General features: G+C 52.1%; 2 protein-coding genes and 1 long non-coding RNA gene across 15 annotated transcripts; 2 read left to right on the plus strand and 1 right to left on the minus strand.

The window, feature by feature from the left end:
• Positions 1–4,905: 4,905 nt before the first annotated feature.
• Positions 4,906–6,719, plus strand: LOC127929331 (uncharacterized). 10 transcript variants are annotated; one of them, XR_008134491.1, is made up of 3 exons: positions 4,906–5,954; positions 6,122–6,187; positions 6,518–6,666. XR_008134491.1 is itself a non-coding variant. In XM_052517302.1 (3 exons), exons 1-3 carry the CDS (start codon positions 5,362–5,364, stop codon positions 6,717–6,719), a joined length of 1,026 nt encoding a protein of 341 aa, XP_052373262.1. In that variant the 5' UTR covers positions 4,906–5,361. The 10 variants fall into 10 exon arrangements, 5 of the variants coding, with proteins under 5 accessions (XP_052373262.1, XP_052373263.1, XP_052373265.1 ...); XR_008134490.1 differs by having other exon boundaries at positions 6,122–6,220; positions 6,518–6,650; XR_008134493.1 differs by having other exon boundaries at positions 4,906–5,921; positions 6,122–6,220; positions 6,518–6,650.
• Positions 6,720–8,137: 1,418 nt separating this feature from the next.
• LOC127929332 (interleukin-17C-like) lies at positions 8,138–10,387 on the minus strand. Its single transcript, XM_052517308.1, has 3 exons — positions 9,310–10,387; positions 8,770–9,026; positions 8,138–8,383 (listed from the first exon to the last, which is right to left on the minus strand). The coding sequence occupies exons 1-3, from the start codon at positions 9,316–9,318 to the stop codon at positions 8,146–8,148; spliced, it is 504 nt and encodes a 167-aa protein (XP_052373268.1). The 5' UTR covers positions 9,319–10,387; the 3' UTR covers positions 8,138–8,145.
• Positions 10,388–12,944: 2,557 nt separating this feature from the next.
• Positions 12,945–23,155, plus strand: LOC127929329 (uncharacterized). Of its 4 annotated transcripts, none has more exons than XR_008134484.1 (3): positions 12,945–15,203; positions 15,498–16,108; positions 22,731–23,155. It is a non-coding gene; the product is annotated as an uncharacterized LOC127929329 (long non-coding RNA). The 4 variants fall into 4 exon arrangements; XR_008134485.1 differs by having other exon boundaries at positions 15,498–15,961; XR_008134486.1 differs by having other exon boundaries at positions 12,945–15,056.
• The last annotated feature ends 949 nt before the right edge of the window (positions 23,156–24,104 follow it).

Here is a 24,104-nt window from a genome sequence, read left to right on the forward strand (position 1 = left end):
CCTTTGTGGTGCTGGGAGTTACTGCCCCCCTCTTATATCCTTTGTGGTGCTGGGAGTTACTGCCCCCCCTCTTATATCCTTTGTGGTGCTGGGAGTTACTGCCCCCCCCCCTCTTATATCCTTTGTGGTGCTGGGAGTTACTGCCCCCCTCTTATATCCTTTGTGGTGCTGGGAGTTACTGCCCCCCTCTTATATCCTTTGTGGTGCTGGGAGTTACTGCCTGCCCCCTCTTATATCCTTTGTGGTGCTGGGAGTTACTGCCCCCCTCTTATATGCCCCCCTCTTATATCCTTTGTGGTGCTGGGAGTTACTGCCCCCCCTCTTATATCCTTTGTGGTGCTGGGAGTTACTGCCCCCCTCTTATATCCTTTGTGGTGCTGGGAGTTACTGCCCCCCTCTTATATCCTTTGTGGTGCTGGGAGTTACTGCCCCCCTCTTATATCCTTTGTGGTGCTGGGAGTTACTGCCCCCCCCTCTTATATCCTTTGTGGTGCTGGGAGTTACTGCCCCCCTCTTATATCCTTTGTGGTGCTGGGAGTTACTGCCCCCCCCCTCTTATATCCTTTGTGGTGCTGGGGTTAGCCCCCCTCTTATATCCTTTGTGGTGCTGGGAGTTACCCCCTCTCTTATATCCTTTGTGGTGCTGGGAGTTACTGAACCCCCCCCTCTTATATCCTTTGTGGTGCTGGGAGTTACTGCCCCCCTCTTATATCCTTTGTGGTGCTGGGAGTTACTGCCCCCCCTCTTATATCCTTTGTGGTGCTGGGAGTTACTGCCCCCCTCTTATATCCTTTGTGGTGCTGGGAGTTACTGCCCCCCCCTCTTATATCCTTTGTGGTGCTGTACTGACCCCCCCCTCTTATATCCTTTGTGGTGCTGGGAGTTACTGCCCCCCTCTTATATCCTTTGTGGTGCTGGGAGTTACTGCCCCCCTCTTATATCCTTTGTGGTGCTGGGAGTTACTGCCCCCCCCTCTTATATCCTTTGTGGTGCTGGGAGTTACTGCCCCCCCTCTTATATCCTTTGTGGTGCTGGGAGTTACTGCCCCCCTCTTATATCCTTTGTGGTGCTGGGAGTTACTGCCCCCCTCTTATATCCTTTGTGGTGCTGGGAGTTACTGCCCCCCCCCTCTTATATCCTTTGTGGTGCTGGGAGTTACTGCCCCCCTCTTATATCCTTTGTGGTGCTGGGAGTTACTGCCCCCCTCTTATATCCTTTGTGGTGCTGGGAGTTACTGCCCCCCTCTTATATCCTTTGTGGTGCTGGGAGTTACTGCCCCCCCTCTTATATCCTTTGTGGTGCTGGGAGTTACTGCCCCCCTCTTATATCCTTTGTGGTGCTGGGAGTTACTGCCCCCCTCTTATATCCTTTGTGGTGCTGGGAGTTACTGCCCCCCTCTTATATCCTTTGTGGTGCTTACTGCCCCCCTCTTATATCCTTTGTGGTGCTGGGAGTTACTGCCCCCCTCTTATATCCTTTGTGGTGCTGGGAGTTACTGCCCCCCTCTTATATCCTTTGTGGTGCTGGGAGTTACTGCCCCCCTCTTATATCCTTTGTGGTGCTGGGAGTTACTGCCCCCCTCTTATATCCTTTGTGGTGCTGGGAGTTACCCCCCTCTTATATCCTTTGTGGTGCTGGGAGTTACTGCCCCCCTCTTATATCCTTTGTGGTGCTGGGAGTTACTGCCCCCCTCTTATATCCTTTGTGGTGCTGGGAGTTACTGCCCCCCTCTTATATCCTTTGTGGTGCTGGGAGTTACTGCCCCCCTCTTATATCCTTTGTGGTGCTGGGAGTTACTGCCCCCCTCTTATATCCTTTGTGGTGCTGGGAGTTACTGCCCCCCCTCTTATATCCTTTGTGGTGCTGGGAGTTACTGCCCCCCTCTTATATCCTTTGTGGTGCTGGGAGTTACTGCCCCCCTCTTATATCCTTTGTGGTGCTGGGAGTTACTGCCCCCCCTCTTATATCCTTTGTGGTGCTGGGAGTTACCCCCCTCTTATATCCTTTGTGGTGCTGGGAGTTACTGCCCCCCTCTTATATCCTTTGTGGTGCTGGGAGTTACTGCCCCCCTCTTATATCCTTTGTGGTGCTGGGAGTTACTGCCCCCCTCTTATATCCTTTGTGGTGCTGGGAGTTACTGCCCCCCTCTTATATCCTTTGTGGTGCTGGGAGTTACTGCCCCCCCTCTTATATCCTTTGTGGTGCTGGGAGTTACTGCCCCCCTCTTATATCCTTTGTGGTGCTGGGAGTTACTGCCCCCCTCTTATATCCTTTGTGGTGCTGGGAGTTACTGCCCCCCCCCCCCCCCTCTTATATCCTTTGTGGTGCTGGGAGTTACTGCCCCCCTCTTATATCCTTTGTGGTGCTGGGAGTTACTGCCCCCCCCCTCTTATATCCTTTGTGGTGCTGGGAGTTACTGCCCCCCCCTCTTATATCCTTTGTGGTGCTGGGAGTTACTGCCCCCCTCTTATATCCTTTGTGGTGCTGGGAGTTACTGCCCCCCTCTTATATCCTTTGTGGTGCTGGGAGTTACTGCCCCCCCCCTCTTATATCCTTTGTGGTGCTGGGAGTTACCCCCCCCCTTATATCCTTTGTGGTGCTGGGAGTTATATCCTTTGTGGTGCTGGGAGTTACTGCCCCCCCCTCTTATATCCTTTGTGGTGCTGGGAGTTACTGCCCCCCTCTTATATCCTTTGTGGTGCTGGGAGTTACTGCCCCCCTCTTATATCCTTTGTGGTGCTGGGAGTTACTGCCCCCCCCTCTTATATCCTTTGTGGTGCTGGGAGTTACTGCCCCCCCCTCTTATATCCTTTGTGGTGCTGGGAGTTACTGCCCCCCTCTTATATCCTTTGTGGTGCTGGGAGTTACTGCCCCCCCCTCTTATATCCTTTGTGGTGCTTACTGCCGTTACTGCCCCCAAAAAAAAAAAAAAAAAACCCACAAATGTACAGAGGTACAATTATGTGTGTGTTATTATTCTACTTTATTTGAATATAATGTTTTATTTCATGGTCTAACTGTACTGAGTCATTTACAACTTGAGTAGTTCTCTCATCATTATTGTTACAGCGATCTATCCATGCTCATAGTTTATGTGTGTTCAGTGGAAGGTTTACATGATGATACGGGTTATGTGTGTAAGGCATATGAACTAGTTTCTTGAGAAGCTAGCTGGGGGACCAGCGCTGGTTTAGTTCTGGGTTCAGAGATGATTTAAATGATAATGCCCAAGGATATATTGACATGGGTGTGGTTAGGCCAAAGACAACGTCAAGGGTGGGCAAATTTGCCAATATGTCCTCCAAACACCGGCTTCAAGGACATTATCACTTTTATGCAATGGGATGACTAACATATTAAAATAATGATTGACATCTTTTCATTAAAGACATTATTCTGATGAATTTATTCATTCTATTTCATCCTTCCACAAGATACAGTCACGACACAAATCTCGGGTTGCTACCAAAGCCGGCTGGTCCTTCGTTCTTTCGGTTCGGTTGCCAGAGACGCGACCCAGTTGTTCTGCATCTATGGACGCGCCTCGGTCGTTTGTTCTAAATGTTCCATTGCCATACTGTCTGGCCATGTTCTTGTCCCTTGCTTTCTAGCCAGCCAACTACGTCTGACTTAGAGTCACGTCAAACAGAGCAGACCGAATAACAACAGCAGCTGCATTTGTTGAAGCTGTTTTCTAGTGATACGTCCATAACAATGAGCTAATAAGCGTAATTTTTGCCTCGCATAGAAAATTCGCTCACTCGTCAGGACACTGTTCAGAGGAGCAAGCCAACAACACAATCACTTCAAACTGAAGCTGAAAAAAAGGAAAATTAGCTGCACTTTGTTTCGTTTCACTTTTTTTCAATTGACATTTCTTACATCCTTAAAAATGACGCCAGCTGATTCATGATTTAGACTGGTTGAGAAACGCTGCCTGTCTGTCTGTCTTGTCCCGACTGTTCCTTACTATGGGACAGCTGGTGAAAATTTGAATATTGAAACAATGTTGCAAATGTCAGAGAGGCAGACCCTAAGGTTTATACAAATCTCCTCTGTTGAAAACTAAATGTGAGACAATGTCTAGATGCTTTTCATAGTGGAGATCAAGTTCATAAATTGCCTGGCTGGGCTGACCAAACGTTGTATTGCGGAGTCAGATGGAACAGAGTAAATAGGCATTTTTAACGTCATAGATTTAGCCGGTGGTAACTTGTGGAGTAGACACCGGCTGGAATGCGGTTTTAACCAATCAGCATTCAGGATTAGACACACCCATTGCATAAAAGCTGTCGATAGATTTTTATTTTATTTTTTATACATACAAACTTGAGTACAAACAATGGTTAACAGAATCGTCTGAGGGCTCACAGTGTACTGTTTACCATGATAGGATTTTATAAGACAGACAACACTGGGAGAGGACTGCAGACTGATTTTATAAGACCGACAACACTGGGAGAGGACTGCAGATTGATTTTATAAGACCGACAACACTGGGAGAGGACTGCAGATTGATTTTATAAGACCGACAACACTGGGAGAGGACTGCAGATTGATTTTATAAGACCGACAACACTGGGAGAGGACTGCAGATTGATTTTATAAGACCGACAACACTGGGAGAGGACTGCAGATTGATTTTATAAGACAGACAACACTGGGAGAGGACTGCAGATTGATTTTATAAGACCGACAACACTGGGAGAGGACTGCAGATTGATTTTATAAGACTGACAACACTGGGAGAGGACTGCAGATTGATTTTATAAGACAGACAACACTGGGAGAGGACTGCAGATTGATTTTATAAGACCGACAACACTGGTAGAGGACTGCAGATTGATTTTATAAGACCGACAACACTGGTAGAGGACTGCAGATTGATTTTATAAGACAGACAACACTGGGAGAGGACTGCAGATTGATTTTATAAGACCGACAACACTGGGAGAGGACTGCAGATTGATTTTATAAGGCCGACAACACTGGGAGAGGACTGCAGATTGAACCACTGAAGTTCCCAGAAGGGAATTATATCAACCAGAGAAAGCGAACATCATGTCACGTTATCGTCTTACTGAGACACCTAGTGGACACAACAGCATAACCGAGGAGTTGAATTTCCTACGTCCCTAAGACCATTGATAAATAGGTAATTGACTAATACACAAAGACAACGTATTAGTTATACACACCAGTGGGATACCCCAGTAGTTCTACTACCTGTAGTCATACAGCAGGAACAGACACTTTCTGCTTTATCAATTTACCAAAGTCCAGGTTCTAGAAACCCCCCCGGCATAAGACATTTTACAGCCATAATCCAACCTAACAAGTAAATATGACAATATTGCTTGAATGATCTGTCCAATTCACATTCACATTCATAGTCGGCAGGGTAGACTAGTGGTTAGAGTGGAGGGGTGGCAGGGTAGCCTAGTGGTTAGAGTGGAGGGGTGGCAGGGTAGCCTAGTGGTTAGAGTGGAGGGGTGGCAGCGTAGCCTAGTGGTTAGAGTGGAGGGGTGGCAGGGTAGCCTAGTGGTTAGAGTGGAGGGGTGGCAGCGTAGCCTAGTGGTTAGAGTGGAGGGGTGGCAGGGTAGCCTAGTGGTTAGAGTGGAGGGGTGGCAGGGTAGCCTAGTGGTTAGAGTGGAGGGGTGGCAGCGTAGCCTAGTGGTTAGAGTGGAGGGGTGGCAGGGTAGCCTAGTGGTTAGAGTGGAGGGCTGGCAGGGTAGCCTAGTGGTTAGAGTGGAGGGGTGGCAGGGTAGCCTAGTGGTTAGAGTGGAGGGGTGGCAGGGTAGCCTAGTGGTTAGAGTGGAGGGGTGGCAGCGTAGCCTAGTGGTTAGAGTGGAGGGGTGGCAGGGTAGCCTAGTGGTTAGAGTGGAGGGGTGGCAGGGTAGCCTAGTGGTTAGAGTGGAGGGGTGGCAGGGTAGCCTAGTGGTTAGAGTGGAGGGGTGGCAGGGTAGCCTAGTGGTTAGAGTGGAGGGGGGTGGCAGGGTAGCCTAGTGGTTAGAGTGGAGGGGTGGCAGGGTAGCCTAGTGGTTAGAGTGGAGGGGTGGCAGGGTAGCCTAGTGGTTAGAGTGGAGGGGTGGCAGGGTAGCCTAGTGGTTAGAGTGTAGAGGTGGCAGGGTAGCCTAGTGGTTAGAGTGGAGGGGTGGCAGGGTAGCCTAGTGGTTAGAGTGGAGGGGTGGCAGGGTAGCCTAGTGGTTAGAGTGGAGGGGTGGCAGCGTAGCCTAGTGGTTAGAGTGGAGGGGTGGCAGGGTAGCCTAGTGGTTAGAGTGGAGGGGTGGCAGGGTAGCCTAGTGGTTAGAGTGGAGGGGTGGCAGGGTAGCCTAGTGGTTAGAGTGGAGGGGTGGCAGGGTAGCCTAGTGGTTAGAGTGGAGGGGTGGCAGGGTAGCCTAGTGGTTAGAGTGGAGGGGTGGTAGGGTAGCCTAGTGGTTAGAGTGGAGGGGTGGCAGGGTAGCCTAGTGGTTAGAGTGGAGGGGTGGCAGGGTAGCCTAGTGGTTAGAGTGTAGAGGTGGCAGGGTAGCCTAGTGGTTAGAGTGGAGGGGTGGCAGGGTAGCCTAGTGGTTAGAGTGGAGGGGTGGCAGGGTAGCCTAGTGGTTAGAGTGGAGGGGTGGCAGGGTAGCCTAGTGGTTAGAGTGGAGGGGTGGCAGGGTAGCCTAGTGGTTAGAGTGGAGGGGTGGCAGGGTAGCCTAGTGGTTAGAGTGTTGGACTAGTAACCAGCAGGGTAGTCTAGTGGTTAGAGTGGAGGGGCGGCAGGGTAGCCTAGTGGTTAGAGTGGAGGGGCGGCAGGGTAGCCTAGTGGTTAGAGTGGAGGGGCGGCAGGGTAGCCTAGCGGTTAGAGTGGAGAGGCGGCAGGGTAGCCTAGTGGTTAGAGTGGAGGGGCGGCAGGGTAGCCTAGTGGTTAGAGTGGATGGGTGGCAGGGTAGCCTAGCGGTTAGAGTGGAGGGGTGGCAGGGTAGCCTAGTGGTTAGAGTGGAGGGGTGGCAGGTAGACTAGTGGTTAGAGTGGAGTGGTGGCGGGGTAGTCTAGTGGTTAGAGTGGAGTGGTGGCAGGGTAGTCTAGTGGTTAGAGTGGAGTGGTGGCAGGGTAGTCTAGTGGTTAGAGTGGAGTGGTGGCAGGGTAGTCTAGTGGTTAGAGTGTTGGACTAGTAACCAGCAGGGTAGTCTAGTGGTTAGAGTGTTGGACTAGTAACCAGCAGGGTAGCCTAGTGGTTAGAGCGTTGGACTAGTAACCAGCAGGGTAGCCTAGTGGTTAGAGCGTTGGACTAGTAACCAGCAGGGTAGCCTAGTGGTTAGAGCGTTGGACTAGTAACCGGAAGGTTGCAAGTCAAAACCCAGAGCTGACAAGGTACAAATCTGTCGCTCTGCCCCTGAACAGGCAGTAAGTCGCTCTGGATAAGAGCGTCTGCTAAATGACTTAAATGTAAATGTAAATGTTAAACCCACTGTTCCTAGGCCGTCATTGAAAATAAGAATTTGTTCTTAACTGACGTGCCTAGTTAAATAAAGGTAAAAAAACATTTTTTTTTTAAAAGACGAAAATATGACCGATGTGTCTCCATGTCGACAGCCATTGTACAGACGTCTTAGAGAATGGCCATAGTGTCAGAGTTCTTATCTCAACAGGAAGACCTAAGGTGAGTTTTAAAACAAACACAGACGTCTTAGAGAATGGCCATAGTGTCAGAGTTCTTATCTCAACAGGAAGACCTAAGGTGAGTTTTAAAACAAACACAGACGTCTTAGAGAATGGCCATAGTGTCAGAGTTCTTATCTCAACAGGAAGACCTAAGGTGAGTTTTAAAACAAACACAGCTTTCTTTTCTTTTTTTGGGGGGGTGAGAAATCTCACTACTTTAAATGGCTATTTATTCTATAATCATCTCTATAAGAATGAATCTAATCCAAGGTTGTGTCTCTGTGTATAAACACAGTTTGGACTCTTTGTTATAGGCTGACTGTCTTAACATGTAAAAGAAAATTAGTGCAGCGATACCAAGGCCCATAGGGCTCTGGTCAAACGTAGTGCACTACATAGGGAATAGGGTGCCATTTTGGACACATATGTATCGTAGTGCACTACATAGGGAATAGGGTGCCATTTTGGACACGTCTGTAACACTTAACCTAATCCAAGAGATTAAATCATCTGTCTGGGTACAACACATGTGCACGCCACAGGGATGGTAACAGAGTCTACTGTCACCAGGTAGTGTCGAGGGTTGCCAGGGCACACAGTCTTCTGGAGCACGGTGATAGTGGCCCACACGGGGACAGAGTTATACGTCTTGTCCTCGTGCTCGTTGACGATGCAGCCCTCGTACAGACACTCAGCCACCAGGATTTTAGCAGGAATCCTGTCCTCTCTCTCATCGATTCTGGAAGAGAGCAACGTCGTGAAATGATATCAAGGTCCAACGTGATGTCACAGTGTAGCCTGATACTATCGGAAACGTCCACTGATTAGATATATGCATTGAATTTGATGAATGGCATCAACAAAATGAAAATACATGCACATTAATACCATAATTAAATTATTAGTAACTATTTCATAGGCTTTTACTCCATGCTTTGTGTTTGTCTTACATCATGTCAATCATGTGCTGTCAGTCCTGCCATCCAAAGCTGACTATTCATTTGAGAGTTCTATTTCCCCAGTCCCATCCTTCAGCTTACCAAAGAAAGTGTCAGGACCGGGCTGCTGAAATGACGCTATTACATATTGTGCTGTTTTACAGAAAGCTGAAGGGCGATACCTTACCTGTACCGCCAGGGGGAGATAGAGCGGTTGTTGTATTGCACCGATGACCGAGACCCAGTGTGGAGTGTGAAGCTGGGGCAGCTCTGTCTGTCCCAGGGCCGTTGCAGGTGGATGCTGTCAGACACAGCCGTCCTAAAACAGCGGATGCTCATGATGAACCTTGAAGCCCGCCGATCCACACCCCTCTGATTGAAACATCTCTTTGCTGACGACAGCCATACAAAACTCAGGCAACCGCAGATGCAAAGAACTAACATCTGGAAAACGGCGAAGAAAGCAAGCGTTTTTCATGCGACAACAAGTAGATCGTAAATAATAATAATAATCAATGTACACAGCAGAAGTTTAAAACTCAGATGATCAACACCAACAAAAATAAACAACTAATTGATCGTTTGACACGCACATCGAAACCATTAGCCTATAATAACCTGTCCCTAAGCATATTCCGTTCATATACAATGTAATTCAATATAATTTAAAATACTAATGTAATTATATATTTCAAAATAGCATAATGCTTTAATTCTGCAGACTGACCCGTGTCATCCTCCAACTGTGTTTTTGAAACGAAAAGACCAGGTGGCTGCAGGAGTCTGTCCTCAATGTGCCATGGTTGTCCTTCCCCGGTCACTGTTTATATAGTGACAGTTGTAGGCCACTTTCTCCTGGGGAAACCCGAGACGGAAATGAAACGATTAAACTCTATGCCGCCGCAGTCCTTTTCCTCAACCGCTTTATTGCTAATCACTGCGAATGTGTGGCGTCATTCAAAGCGGTAAAGGAATGCGAGATTGATTCTAGGTTATTCATCACCAAAACTCAGTACGCTAGATCTGAATTAGATTTTCTATTCAAATTACCATGGTTGTATTATTGCACTTGAAACGTTCACTTTGCACTTTAGGAACCGTTTTAAAATGCGTTAGTTATTCTACTTTTACTCCAAATATAATTCCCTCCAACATGATTATGCTGTTCATGCTATGAATAAATCTCTTTCTTTCTTTCTAAACACATATTTTCTTTTATGGTGCATTTACTTGAGGTAATTCTCATATGAACCGTGTTACATTTGGTTGTTATTGGTCCATTGTACATTTCCAGCACAAGCTAACAAGTTAACAAGCTAACAAAACCTCATTTCCCAGAGGAGAGTTATTTGGAGATAGTGGAGGGAGGAGTGGGAGAACGGCCCTACTATATAGGCCTATATTCACTGCCAGGTCACCAGTGATTACAAGTCAGTATTCAACATCCATCCATGTCTGAGGATGTCGGGAGACGACGTGGAAACTGGCCTCTAGGGGGCAACAGTGAGCGCCGTTACCTTTAAGTAAGTTTGGGTTTTGCCAAGGTGTTGTGGATGAGGATGGTGGACGAGTGCCCTGTAGATTCTGCCTGTCTGTCGGACCAGGAGAAATATATTAAGAGAGCCAGCTGTACTGGCCAATCGAATAGCTCAAATCACTGCACGCCTACAGCTTCCAAGACCCCAAAACAAGGTTTAGTATTAGCCATGAGGTGTCGTAACTTTTAAAACCACATGACCAGAGAGAGACTGTCCAAGAATTACAGCAGAGAGAGACTGTCCAAGAATTACAGCAGAGAGAGACTGTCCAAGAATACAGCAGAGAGACTGTCCAAGAATACAGCAGAGAGAGACTGTCCAAGAATACAGCAGAGAGAGACTGTCCAAGAATACAGCAGAGAGAGACTGTCCAAGAATACAGCAGAGAGAGACTGTCCAAGAATACAGCAGAGAGAGACTGTCCAAGAATACAGCAGAGAGAGACTGTCCAAGAATACAGCAGAGAGAGACTGTCCAAGAATACAGCAGAGAGAGACTGTCCAAGAATACAGCAGAGAGAGACTGTCCAAGAATACAGCAGAGAGAGACTGTCCAAGAATACAGCAGAGAGAGACTGTCCAAGAATACAGCAGAGAGAGACTGTCCAAGAATACAGCAGAGAGAGACTGTCCAAGAATACAGCAGAGAGAGACTGTCCAAGAATACAGCAGAGAGAGACTGTCCAAGAATACAGCAGAGAGAGACTGTCCAAGAATACAGCAGAGAGAGACTGTCCAAGAATACAGCAGAGAGAGACTGTCCAAGAATACAGCAGAGAGAGACTGTCCAAGAATACAGCAGAGAGAGACTGTCCAAGAATACAGCAGAGAGAGACTGTCCAAGAATACAGCAGAGAGAGACTGTCCAAGAATACAGCAGAGAGAGACTGTCCAAGAATACAGCAGAGAGAGACTGTCCAAGAATACAGCAGAGAGAGACTGTCCAAGAATACAGCAGAGAGAGACTGTCCAAGAATACAGCAGAGAGAGACTGTCCAAGAATACAGCAGAGAGAGACTGTCCAAGAATACAGCAGAGAGAGACTGTCCAAGAATACAGCAGAGAGAGACTGTCCAAGAATACAGCAGAGAGAGACTGTCCAAGAATACAGCAGAGAGAGACTGTCCAAGAATACAGCAGAGAGAGACTGTCCAAGAATACAGCAGAGAGAGACTGTCCAAGAATACAGCAGAGAGAGACTGTCCAAGAATACAGCAGAGAGACTGTCCAAGAATACAGCAGAGAGAGACTGTCCAAGAATACAGCAGAGAGAGACTGTCCAAGAATACAGCAGAGAGAGACTGTCCAAGAATACAGCAGAGAGAGACTGTCCAAGAGTACAGCAGAGAGAGACTGTCCAAGAATACAGCAGAGAGAGACTGTCCAAGAATACAGCAGAGAGAGACTGTCCAAGAATACAGCAGAGAGAGACTGTCCAAGAATACAGCAGAGAGAGACTGTCCAAGAATACAGCAGAGAGAGACTGTCCAAGAGTACAGCAGAGACCTGCTGTTTCTTCTTCTTCTACACAGAACTGTCAACACGGTTTTGATTCAACACTTTTACAAGACAATACACTCTTCTTCATGACTTCCACTGGCTGCCACCGGCACTGCAGCAGAATGAGTAGCCACGTGTATCGATTGGATTGCGTTGTTTGAATTAGCAGCTCATCGTGTCTACTTTTTAATATCGAAAGAAATATTTCACTTTCTCCAGTCATTAAAACCACTTACTCCTACCCGACACGCAGGCGTCCCATCTTGACATCTGGAAATGCAAATGCGCTACGCTAAATGCTAATAGCACTCGTTAAAACTCAAACGTTCATTAAAATACACATGCAGGGTACTGAATTAAAGCTACACTCGTTGTGAATCCAGGCAACAAGTCAGATTTTTAAAATGCTTTTCGGCGAAAGCATGAGAAGCTATTATCTGATAGCATGTAACACCCCAAAAGACCCGCAGGGGACGTAAACAAAATGATTAGCATAGTCGGCGCTACACAAAACGCACAAATAAAATATAAAACATTCATTACCTTTGACCATCTTCTTTGTTGGCACTCCTAGATGTCCCATAAACATCACTATTGGGTCTTTTTTTATTATTAAATGGGTCCATATATAGCCTAGATATCGATCTATGAAGACTGTGATCAAGAAAAAAAATAGCGTTTTATAACGTAACGTCATTTTTTAAAATTAAAAAAGTTGACGATAAACTTTCACAAAACACTTCGAAATACTTTTGTAATGCAACTTTAGGTATTAGTAAACGTTAATAAGCGATCAAATTGATCACGAGGCGATGTATATTCTATAGCTGTACGTCTGGAAATAATGTCCGGGTAAATCTCAACCAAAATATCCGGTCGGAGACCGGAAGAAAGGCGCTACCTTGTGCCCGTTTGACCAAGAAACAAATCGTAGGCAAATGACAAGACTATTGACATCGTGTGGAAGCTGTAGGTATTGCAACCTCGGCCCCATTTAATGTGGTTCACATTCAACAATGGGTTCTAGTGGCGCATGGATATATTTTCGCATTTTCAGTGATCAGATTTTCCTGCGCTTTTCGATGAAACGCACGTTCTGTTATAGTCACAGCCGTGATTTAACCAGTTTTATAAACGTCTGAGTGTTTTCTATCCACACATACTAATCATATGCATATACTATATTCCTGGCATGAGTAGCAGGGCGCTGAAATGTTGCGCGATTTTTAACAGAATTTTTTGAAAAAGTAGGGGGTAGGAGTAATAAACAACCATGTGAATTTGTGCATTGAGGCAGAAATAATGTGGTGTGACTCGAGTTTTACCATCAGGTGGTAGGCAGTGTTCCCTCAGAGACAGTCCGCTGAGACAGACCATCAGGTGGAAGGCAGTGTTCCCTCAGAGACAGTCCGCTGAGACAGACCATCAGGTGGAAGGCAGTATTCCCTCAGAGACAGTCCGCTGAGACAGACCATCAGGTGGTAGGCAGTGTTCCCTCAGAGACAGTCCGCTGAGACAGACCATCAGGTGGTAGGCAGTGTGTTCCCTCAGAGACAGTCTGCTGAGACAGACCATCAGGTGGTAGGCAGTGTTCCCTCAGAGACAGACCGCTGAGACAGACCATCAGGTGGTAGGCGGTGTTCCCTCAGAGACAGACCGCTGAGACAGACCATCAGGTGGTAGGCAGTGTTCCCTCAGAGACAGTCCGCTGAGACAGACCATCAGGTGGAAGGCGGTGTTCCCTCAGAGACAGCCCGCTGAGACAGACCATCAGATGGAAGGCGGTGTTCCCTCAGAGACAGTCCGCTGAGACAGACCATCAGGTGGTAGGCAGTGTTCCCTCAGAGACAGTCCGCTGAGACAGACCATCAGGTGGTAGGCAGTGTTCCCTCAGAGACAGACCGCTGAGACAGACCATCAGGTGGTAGGCGGTGTTCCCTCAGAGACAGTCCGCTGAGACAGACCATCAGGTGGTAGGCAGTGTTCCCTCAGAGACAGCCCGCTGAGACAGACCATCAGGTGGAAGGCGGTGTTCCCTCAGAGACAGTCCGCTGAGACAGACCATCAGGTGGAAGGCAGTGTTCCCTCAGAGACAGTCCGCTGAGACAGACCATCAGGTGGAAGGCGGTGTTCCCTCAGAGACAGTCCGCTGAGACAGACCATCAGGTGGTAGGCAGTGTTCCCTCAGAGACAGTCCGCTGAGACAGACCATCAGGTGGAAGGCGGTGTTCCCTCAGAGACAGTCCGCTGAGACAGACCATCAGGTGGTAGGCGGTGTTCCCTCAGAGACAGTCCGCTGAGACAGACCATCAGGTGGAAGGCGGTGTTCCCTCAGAGACAGTCCGCTGAGACAGACCATCAGGTGGTAGGCAGTGTTCCCTCAGAGACAGTCCGCTGAGACAGACCATCAGGTGGTAGGCAGTGTTCCCTCAGAGACAGACCGCTGAGACAGACCATCAGGTGGAAGGCGGTGTTCCCTCAGAGACAGTCCGCTGAGACAGACCATCAGGTGGTAGGCGGTGTTCCCTCAGAGACAGACCGCTGAGACAGACCATCAGGTGGAAGGCGGTGTTCCCTCAGAGACAGACCATCAGATGGTAGGCGGTGTTCCCTCAGAGACAGACCATCAGATGGTAGGCGGTGTTCCCTCAGAGACAGACCATCAGATGGTAGGCAGTGTTCCCTCAGAGACAGACCATCAGGTGGTAGGCAGTGTTCCCTCAGAGACAGACTGCTGAGACAGACCATCAGGTGGAAGGCGGTGTTCCCTCAGAGACAGCCCGCTGAGACAGACCATCAGGTGGTAGGCAGTGTTCCCTCAGAGACAGACCGCTGAGACAGACCATCAGGTGGTAGGCAGTGTTCCCTCAGAGACAGACCGCTGAGACAGACCATCAGGTGGTAGGCGGTGTTCCCTCAGAGACAGCCCGCTGAGACAGACCATCAGGTGGTAGGCAGTGTTCCCTCAGAGACAGACCACTGAGACAGACCATCAGGTGGTAGGCGGTGTTCCCTCAGAGACAGTCCGCTGAGACAGACCATCAGGTGGTAGGCAGTGTTCCCTCAGAGACAGCCCGCTGAGACAGACCATCAGGTGGTAAGCGGTGTTCCCTCAGAGACAGTCCGCTGAGACAGACCATCAGGTGGAAGGCGGTGTTCCCTCAGAGACAGTCCGCTGAGACAGACCATCAGGTGGTAGGCAGTGTTCCCTCAGAGACAGACCGCTGAGACAGACCATCAGGTGGTAGGCGGTGTTCCCTCAGAGACAGACCGCTGAGACAGACCATCAGGTGGAAGGCAGTGTTCCCTCAGAGACAGACCGCTGAGACAGACCATCAGGTGGTAAGCGGTGTTCCCTCAGAGACAGACCGCTGAGACAGACCATCAGGTGGTAAGCGGTGTTCCCTCAGAGACAGTCCGCTGAGACAGACCATCAGGTGGTAGGCAGTGTTCCCTCAGAGACAGACTGCTGAGACAGACCATCAGGTGGAAGGCGGTGTTCCCTCAGAGACAGACCGCTGAGACAGACCATCAGGTGGTAAGCGGTGTTCCCTCAGAGACAGTCCGCTGAGACAGACCATCAGGTGGAAGGCGGTGTTCCCTCAGAGACAGACCGCTGAGACAGACCATCAGGTGGTAGGCGGTGTTCCCTCAGAGACAGTCCGCTGAGACAGACCATCAGGTGGAAGGCGGTGTTCCCTCAGAGACAGTCCGCTGAGACAGACCATCAGGTGGAAGGCGGTGTTCCCTCAGAGACAGTCCGCTGAGACAGACCATCAGGTGGTAGGCAGTGTTCCCTCAGAGACAGTCCGCTGAGACAGACCATCAGGTGGTAGGCAGTGTTCCCTCAGAGACAGACCGCTGAGACAGACCATCAGGTGGAAGGCGGTGTTCCCTCAGAGACAGTCCGCTGAGACAGACCATCAGGTGGTAGGCAGTGTTCCCTCAGAGACAGCCCGCTGAGACAGACCATCAGGTGGAAGGCGGTGTTCCCTCAGAGACAGACTGCTGAGACAGACCATCAGATGGTAGGCGGTGTTCCCTCAGAGACAGACCATCAGATGGTAGGCAGTGTTCCCTCAGAGACAGACCATCAGATGGTAGGCAGTGTTCCCTCAGAGACAGACTGCTGAGACAGACCATCAGGTGGAAGGCGGTGTTCCCTCAGAGACAGCCCGCTGAGACAGACCATCAGGTGGTAGGCAGTGTTCCCTCAGAGACAGACCGCTGAGACAGACCATCAGGTGGTAGGCAGTGTTCCCTCAGAGACAGACCGCTGAGACAGACCATCAGGTGGTAGGCGGTGTTCCCTCAGAGACAGCCCGCTGAGACAGACCATCAGGTGGTAGGCAGTGTTCCCTCAGAGACAGACCGCTGAGACAGACCATCAGGTGGTAGGCAGTGTTCCCTCAGAGACAGACCGCTGAGACAGACCATCAGGTGGTAGGCGGTGTTCCCTCAGAGACAGCCCGCTGAGACAGACCATCAGGTGGTAGGCGGTGTTCCCTCAGAGACAGACCGCTGAGACAGACCATCAGGTGGTAGGCGGTGTTCCCTCAGAGACAGACCATCAGATGGAAGGCGGTGTTCCCTCAGAGACAGACCATCAGGTGGTAGGCGGTGTTCCCTCAGAGACAGACCGCTGAGACAGACCATCAGGTGGTAGGCGGTGTTCCCTCAGAGACAGTCCGCTGAGACAGACCATCAGGTGGTAGGCAGTGTTCCCTCAGAGACAGTCCGCTGAGACAGACCATCAGGTGGTAGGCGGTGTTCCCTCAGAGACAGTCCGCTGAGACAGACCATCAGGTGGTAGGCGGTGTTCCCCTCAGAGACAGACCATCAGGTGGTAGGCGGTGTTCCTCAGAGACAGACCGCTGAGACAGACCATCAGGTGGTAGGCAGTGTTCCCTCAGAGACAGACCGCTGAGACAGACCATCAGGTGGTAGGCGGTGTTCCCTCAGAGACAGACCGCTGAGACAGACCATCAGGTGGTAGGCGGTGTTCCCTCAGAGACAGACCATCCGCTGAGACAGACCATCAGGTGGTAGGCGGTGTTCCCTCAGAGACAGACCATCAGATGGTAGGCAGTGTTCCCTCAGAGACAGAGAGACAGACCATCAGGTGGTAGGCAGTGTTCCCTCAGAGACAGACTGCTGAGACAGACCATCAGGTGGAAGGCGGTGTTCCCTCAGAGACAGCCCGCTGAGACAGACCATCAGGTGGTAGGCAGTGTTCCCTCAGAGACAGACCGCTGAGACAGACCATCAGGTGGTAGGCAGTGTTCCCTCAGAGACAGACCGCTGAGACAGACCATCAGGTGGTAGGCGGTGTTCCCTCAGAGACAGACCGCTGAGACAGACCATCAGGTGGTAGGCGGTGTTCCCTCAGAGACAGACCGCTGAGACAGACCATCAGGTGGTAGGCGGTGTTCCCTCAGAGACAGTCCGCTGAGACAGACCATCAGGTGGTAGGCGGTGTTCCCTCAGAGACAGCCCGCTGAGACAGACCATCAGGTGGTAGGCGGTGTTCCCTCAGAGACAGTCCGCTGAGACAGACCATCAGGTGGAAGGCGGTGTTCCCTCAGAGACAGTCCGCTGAGACAGACCATCAGGTGGTAGGCGGTGTTCCCTCAGAGACAGCCCGCTGAGACAGACCATCAGGTGGTAGGCAGTGTTCCCTCAGAGACAGACCGCTGAGACAGACCATCAGGTGGTAGGCAGTGTTCCCTCAGAGACAGACCGCTGAGACAGACCATCAGGTGGTAGGCGGTGTTCCCTCAGAGACAGACCGCTGAGACAGACCATCAGGTGGTAGGCAGTGTTCCCTCAGAGACAGACCGCTGAGACAGACCATCAGGTGGTAGGCGGTGTTCCCTCAGAGACAGTCCGCTGAGACAGACCATCAGGTGGTAGGCAGTGTTCCCTCAGAGACAGCCCGCTGAGACAGACCATCAGGTGGAGCGGTGTTCCCTCAGAGACAGTCCGCTGAGACAGACCATCAGGTGGAAGGCGGTGTTCCCTCAGAGACAGTCCGCTGAGACAGACCATCAGGTGGTAGGCAGTGTTCCCTCAGAGACAGACCGCTGAGACAGACCATCAGGTGGTAGGCGGTGTTCCCTCAGAGACAGACCGCTGAGACAGACCATCAGGTGGAAGGCAGTGTTCCCTCAGAGACAGACCGCTGAGACAGACCATCAGGTGGTAAGCGGTGTTCCCTCAGAGACAGACCGCTGAGACAGACCATCAGGTGGTAGGCGGTGTTCCCTCAGAGACAGTCCGCTGAGACAGACCATCAGGTGGTAGGCAGTGTTCCCTCAGAGACAGACTGCTGAGACAGACCATCAGGTGGAAGGCGGTGTTCCCTCAGAGACAGACCGCTGAGACAGACCATCAGGTGGTAAGCGGTGTTCCCTCAGAGACAGTCCGCTGAGACAGACCATCAGGTGGAAGGCGGTGTTCCCTCAGAGACAGTCCGCTGAGACAGACCATCAGGTGGTAGGCAGTGTTCCCTCAGAGACAGTCCGCTGAGACAGACCATCAGGTGGAAGGCGGTGTTCCCTCAGAGACAGTCCGCTGAGACAGACCATCAGGTGGAAGGCGGTGTTCCCTCAGAGACAGTCCGCTGAGACAGACCATCAGGTGGAAGGCAGTGTTCCCTCAGAGACAGTCCGCTGAGACAGACCATCAGGTGGTAGGCAGTGTTCCCTCAGAGACAGTCCGCTGAGACAGACCATCAGGTGGAAGGCGGTGTTCCCTCAGAGACAGTCCGCTGAGACAGACCATCAGGTGGTAGGCAGTGTTCCCTCAGAGACAGACCGCTGAGACAGACCATCAGGTGGAAGGCGGTGTTCCCTCAGAGACAGTCCGCTGAGACAGACCATCAGGTGGTAGGCAGTGTTCCCTCAGAGACAGACCGCTGAGACAGACCATCAGGTGGTAGGCGGTGTTCCCTCAGAGACAGACCGCTGAGACAGACCATCAGGTGGAAGGCGGTGTTCCCTCAGAGACAGACCGCTGAGACAGACCATCAGGTGGTAGGCGGTGTTCCCTCAGAGACAGACCGCTGAGACAGACCATCAGGTGGTAGGCGGTGTTCCCTCAGAGACAGTCCGCTGAGACAGACCATCAGGTGGTAGGCGGTGTTCCCTCAGAGACAGACCGCTGAGACAGACCATCAGGTGGAAGGCGGTGTTCCCTCAGAGACAGACCGCTGAGACAGACCATCAGGTGGTAGGCGGTGTTCCCTCAGAGACAGACCGCTGAGACAGACCATCAGGTGGAAGGCGGTGTTCCCTCAGAGACAGTCCGCTGAGACAGACCATCAGGTGGTAGGCGGTGTTCCCTCAGAGACAGTCCGCTGAGACAGACCATCAGGTGGAAGGCGGTGTTCCCTCAGAGACAGTCCGCTGAGACAGACCATCAGGTGGAAGGCGGTGTTCCCTCAGAGACAGTCCGCTGAGACAGACCATCAGGTGGTAGGCGGTGTTCCCTCAGAGACAGTCCGCTGAGACAGACCATCAGGTGGTAGGCAGTGTTCCCTCAGAGACAGACCGCTGAGACAGACCATCAGGTGGAAGGCGGTGTTCCCTCAGAGACTCCGCTGAGACAGACCATCAGGTGGTAGGCGGTGTTCCCTCAGAGACAGCCCGCTGAGACAGACCATCAGGTGGTAGGCGGTGTTCCCTCAGAGACAGACCGCTGAGACAGACCATCAGGTGGTAGGCGGTGTTCCCTCAGAGACAGACCATCCGGTGTTCCCTCAGAGACAGACCATCAGATGGTAGGCGGTGTTCCCTCAGAGACAGACCATCAGGTGGTAGGCGGTGTTCCCTCAGAGACAGACCGCTGAGACAGACCATCAGGTGGTAGGCGGTGTTCCCTCAGAGACAGCCCGCTGAGACAGACCATCAGGTGGTAGGCGGTGTTCCTCAGAGACAGACCGCTGAGACAGACCATCAGGTGGTAGGCAGTGTTCCCTCAGAGACAGACCGCTGAGACAGACCATCAGGTGGTAGGCGGTGTTCCCTCAGAGACAGTCCGCTGAGACAGACCATCAGGTGGTAGGCGGTGTTCCCTCAGAGACAGACCGCTGAGACAGACCATCAGGTGGTAGGCGGTGTTCCCTCAGAGACAGACCGCTGAGACAGACCATCAGGTGGTAGGCGGTGTTCCCTCAGAGACAGCTGAGACAGACCATCAGGTGGTAGGCGGTGTTCCCTCAGAGACAGACCGCTGAGACAGACCATCAGGTGGTAGGCGGTGTTCCCTCAGAGACAGACCGCTGAGACAGACCATCAGGTGGTAGGCGGTGTTCCCTCAGAGACAGTCCGCTGAGACAGACCATCAGGTGGTAGGCAGTGTTCCCTCAGAGACAGACCGCTGAGACAGACCATCAGGTGGTAGGCAGTGTCCTCCCTCAGGTGGAGACAGACACCGCTGAGACAGACCATCAGGTGGTAGGCAGTGTTCCCTCAGAGACAGAGACAGACCATCAGGTGGTAGGCGGTGTTCCCTCAGAGACAGTCCGCTGAGACAGACCATCAGGTGGTAGGCAGTGTTCCCTCAGAGACAGACCGCTGAGACAGACCATCAGGTGGTAGGCGGTGTTCCCTCAGAGACAGACCGCTGAGACAGACCATCAGGTGGTAGGCGGTGTTCCCTCAGAGACAGTCCCTCAGAGACAGACCATCAGGTGGTAGGCGGTGTTCCCTCAGAGACAGACCATCAGATGGTAGGCAGTGTTCCTCAGAGACAGACCATCAGGTGGACCATCAGGCAGTGTTCCCTCAGAGACAGACGCTGAGACAGACCATCAGGTGGAAGGCGGTGTTCCCTCAGAGACAGACCGCTGAGACAGACCATCAGGTGGTAGGCAGTGTTCCCTCAGAGACAGACCGCTGAGACAGACCATCAGGTGGTAGGCAGTGTTCCCTCAGAGACAGACCGCTGAGACAGACCATCAGGTGGTAGGCGGTGTTCCCTCAGAGACAGCCCGCTGAGACAGACCATCAGGTGGTAGGCAGTGTTCCCTCAGAGACAGACCGCTGAGACAGACCATCAGGTGGAAGGCGGTGTTCCCTCAGAGACAGTCCGCTGAGACAGACCATCAGGTGGTAAGCAGTGTTCCCTCAGAGACAGCCCGCTGAGACAGACCATCAGGTGGTAAGCGGTGTTCCCTCAGAGACAGTCCGCTGAGACAGACCATCAGGTGGAAGGCGGTGTTCCCTCAGAGACAGTCCGCTGAGACAGACCATCAGGTGGTAGGCGGTGTTCCCTCAGAGACAGACCGCTGAGACAGACCATCAGGTGGAAGGCAGTGTTCCCTCAGAGACAGACCGCTGAGACAGACCATCAGGTGGTAAGCGGTGTTCCCTCAGAGACAGACCGCTGAGACAGACCATCAGGTGGTAAGCGGTGTTCCCTCAGAGACAGTCCGCTGAGACAGACCATCAGGTGGTAGGCAGTGTTCCCTCAGAGACAGACCGCTGAGACAGACCATCAGGTGGAAGGCGGTGTTCCCTCAGAGACAGACCGCTGAGACAGACCATCAGGTGGTAAGCGGTGTTCCCTCAGAGACAGTCCGCTGAGACAGACCATCAGGTGGAAGGCGGTGTTCCCTCAGAGACAGTCCGCTGAGACAGACCATCAGGTGGAAGGCGGTGTTCCTCAGAGACAGTCCGCTGAGACAGACCATCAGGTGGAAGGCGGTGTTCCCTCAGAGACAGTCCGCTGAGACAGACCATCAGGTGGAAGGCAGTGTTCCCTCAGAGACAGTCCGCTGAGACAGACCATCAGGTGGTAAGCGGTGTTCCCTCAGAGACAGTCCACTGAGACAGACCATCAGGTGGAAGGCAGTGTTCCCTCAGAGACAGTCCGCTGAGACAGACCATCAGGTGGTAAGCGGTGTTCCTCAGAGACAGTCCGCTGAGACAGACCATCAGGTGGAAGGCGGTGTTCCCTCAGAGACAGCCCGCTGAGACAGACCATCAGGTGGAAGGCGGTGTTCCCTCAGAGACAGTCCGCTGAGACAGACCATCAGGTGGTAGGCGGTGTTCCCTCAGAGACAGACCGCTGAGACAGACCATCAGGTGGTAGGCGGTGTTCCCTCAGAGACAGACCGCTGAGACAGACCATCAGGTGGTAGGCGGTGTTCCCTCAGAGACAGCCCGCTGAGACAGACCATCAGGTGGAAGGCGGTGTTCCCTCAGAGACAGACCGCTGAGACAGACCATCAGGTGGTAGGCGGTGTTCCCTCAGAGACAGACCGCTGAGACAGACCATCAGGTGGTAGGCGGTGTTCCCTCAGAGACAGTCCGCTGAGACAGACCATCAGGTGGTAGGCGGTGTTCCCTCAGAGACAGACCGCTGAGACAGACCATCAGGTGGTAGGCGGTGTTCCCTCAGAGACAGTCCGCTGAGACAGACCATCAGGTGGAAGGCGGTGTTCCCTCAGAGACAGACCGCTGAGACAGACCATCAGGTGGTAGGCGGTGTTCCCTAAGAGACAGACCGCTGAGACAGACCATCAGGTGGTAGGCGGTGTTCCCTCAGAGACAGACCGCTGAGACAGACCATTAGATGGTAGGCGGTGTTCCCTCAGAGACAGACCATCAGGTGGTAGGCGGTGTTCTCTCAGAGACAGACTGCTGAGACAGATCATCAGGTGGTAGGCGGTGTTCCCTCAGAGACAGACCATCAGATGGAAGGCGGTGTTCCCTCAGAGACAGACCATCAGGTGGTAGGCGGTGTTCCCTCAGAGACAGACCATCAGGTGGTACGCGGTGTTCCCTCAGAGACAGTCCGCTGAGACAGACCATCAGGTGGAAGGCGGTGTTCCCTCAGAGACAGACCATCAGATGGAAGGCGGTGTTCCCTCAGAGACAGACCATCAGATGGCAGACGGTGTTCCCTCAGAGACAGACCATCAGATGGAAGGCGGTGTTCCCTCAGAAACAGACCATCAGGTGGAAGGCGGTGTTCCCTCAGAGACAGACCGCTGAGACAGACCATCAGGTGGTAGGCGGTGTTCTCTCAGAGACAGACCGCTGAGACAGACCATCAGGTGGTAGGCGGTGTTCCCTCAGAGACAGACCGCTGAGACAGACCATCAGGTGGTAGGCAGTGTTCCCTCAGAGACAGACCACTGAGACAGACCATCAGGTGGTAGGCGGTGTTCCCTCAGAGACAGTCCGCTGAGACAGACCATCAGGTGGTAGGCAGTGTTCCCTCAGAGACAGCCCGCTGAGACAGACCATCAGGTGGTAAGCGGTGTTCCCTCAGAGACAGTCCGCTGAGACAGACCATCAGGTGGAAGGCGGTGTTCCCTCAGAGACAGTCCGCTGAGACAGACCATCAGGTGGTAGGCAGTGTTCCCTCAGAGACAGACCGCTGAGACAGACCATCAGGTGGTAGGCGGTGTTCCCTCAGAGACAGACCGCTGAGACAGACCATCAGGTGGAAGGCAGTGTTCCCTCAGAGACAGACCGCTGAGACAGACCATCAGGTGGTAAGCGGTGTTCCCTCAGAGACAGACCGCTGAGACAGACCATCAGGTGGTAAGCGGTGTTCCCTCAGAGACAGTCCGCTGAGACAGACCATCAGGTGGTAGGCAGTGTTCCCTCAGAGACAGACTGCTGAGACAGACCATCAGGTGGAAGGCGGTGTTCCCTCAGAGACAGACCGCTGAGACAGACCATCAGGTGGTAAGCGGTGTTCCCTCAGAGACAGTCCGCTGAGACAGACCATCAGGTGGAAGGCGGTGTTCCCTCAGAGACAGTCCGCTGAGACGCACCATCAGGTGGAAGGCGGTGTTCCCTCAGAGACAGTCCGCTGAGACAGACCATCAGGTGGAAGGCGGTGTTCCCTCAGAGACAGTCCGCTGAGACAGACCATCAGGTGGAAGGCAGTGTTCCCTCAGAGACAGTCCGCTGAGACAGACCATCAGGTGGTAAGCGGTGTTCCCTCAGAGACAGTCCACTGAGACAGACCATCAGGTGGAAGGCAGTGTTCCCTCAGAGACAGTCCGCTGAGACAGACCATCAGGTGGTAAGCGGTGTTCCCTCAGAGACAGTCCGCTGAGACAGACCATCAGGTGGAAGGCGGTGTTCCCTCAGAGACAGCCCGCTGAGACAGACCATCAGGTGGAAGGCGGTGTTCCCTCAGAGACAGTCCGCTGAGACAGACCATCAGGTGGTAGGCGGTGTTCCCTCAGAGACAGACCGCTGAGACAGACCATCAGGTGGTAGGCGGTGTTCCCTCAGAGACAGACCGCTGAGACAGACCATCAGGTGGTAGGCGGTGTTCCCTCAGAGACAGCCCGCTGAGACAGACCATCAGGTGGAAGGCGGTGTTCCCTCAGAGACAGACCGCTGAGACAGACCATCAGGTGGTAGGCGGTGTTCCCTCAGAGACAGCCCGCTGAGACAGACCATCAGGTGGAAGGCGGTGTTCCCTCAGAGACAGACCGCTGAGACAGACCATCAGGT

The sequence above is a fragment of the Oncorhynchus keta genome, unplaced genomic scaffold, assembly GCF_023373465.1.
Source record: "Oncorhynchus keta strain PuntledgeMale-10-30-2019 unplaced genomic scaffold, Oket_V2 Un_scaffold_6615_pilon_pilon, whole genome shotgun sequence".
NCBI classification, from domain to species: Eukaryota; Metazoa; Chordata; class Actinopteri; order Salmoniformes; family Salmonidae; genus Oncorhynchus; species Oncorhynchus keta.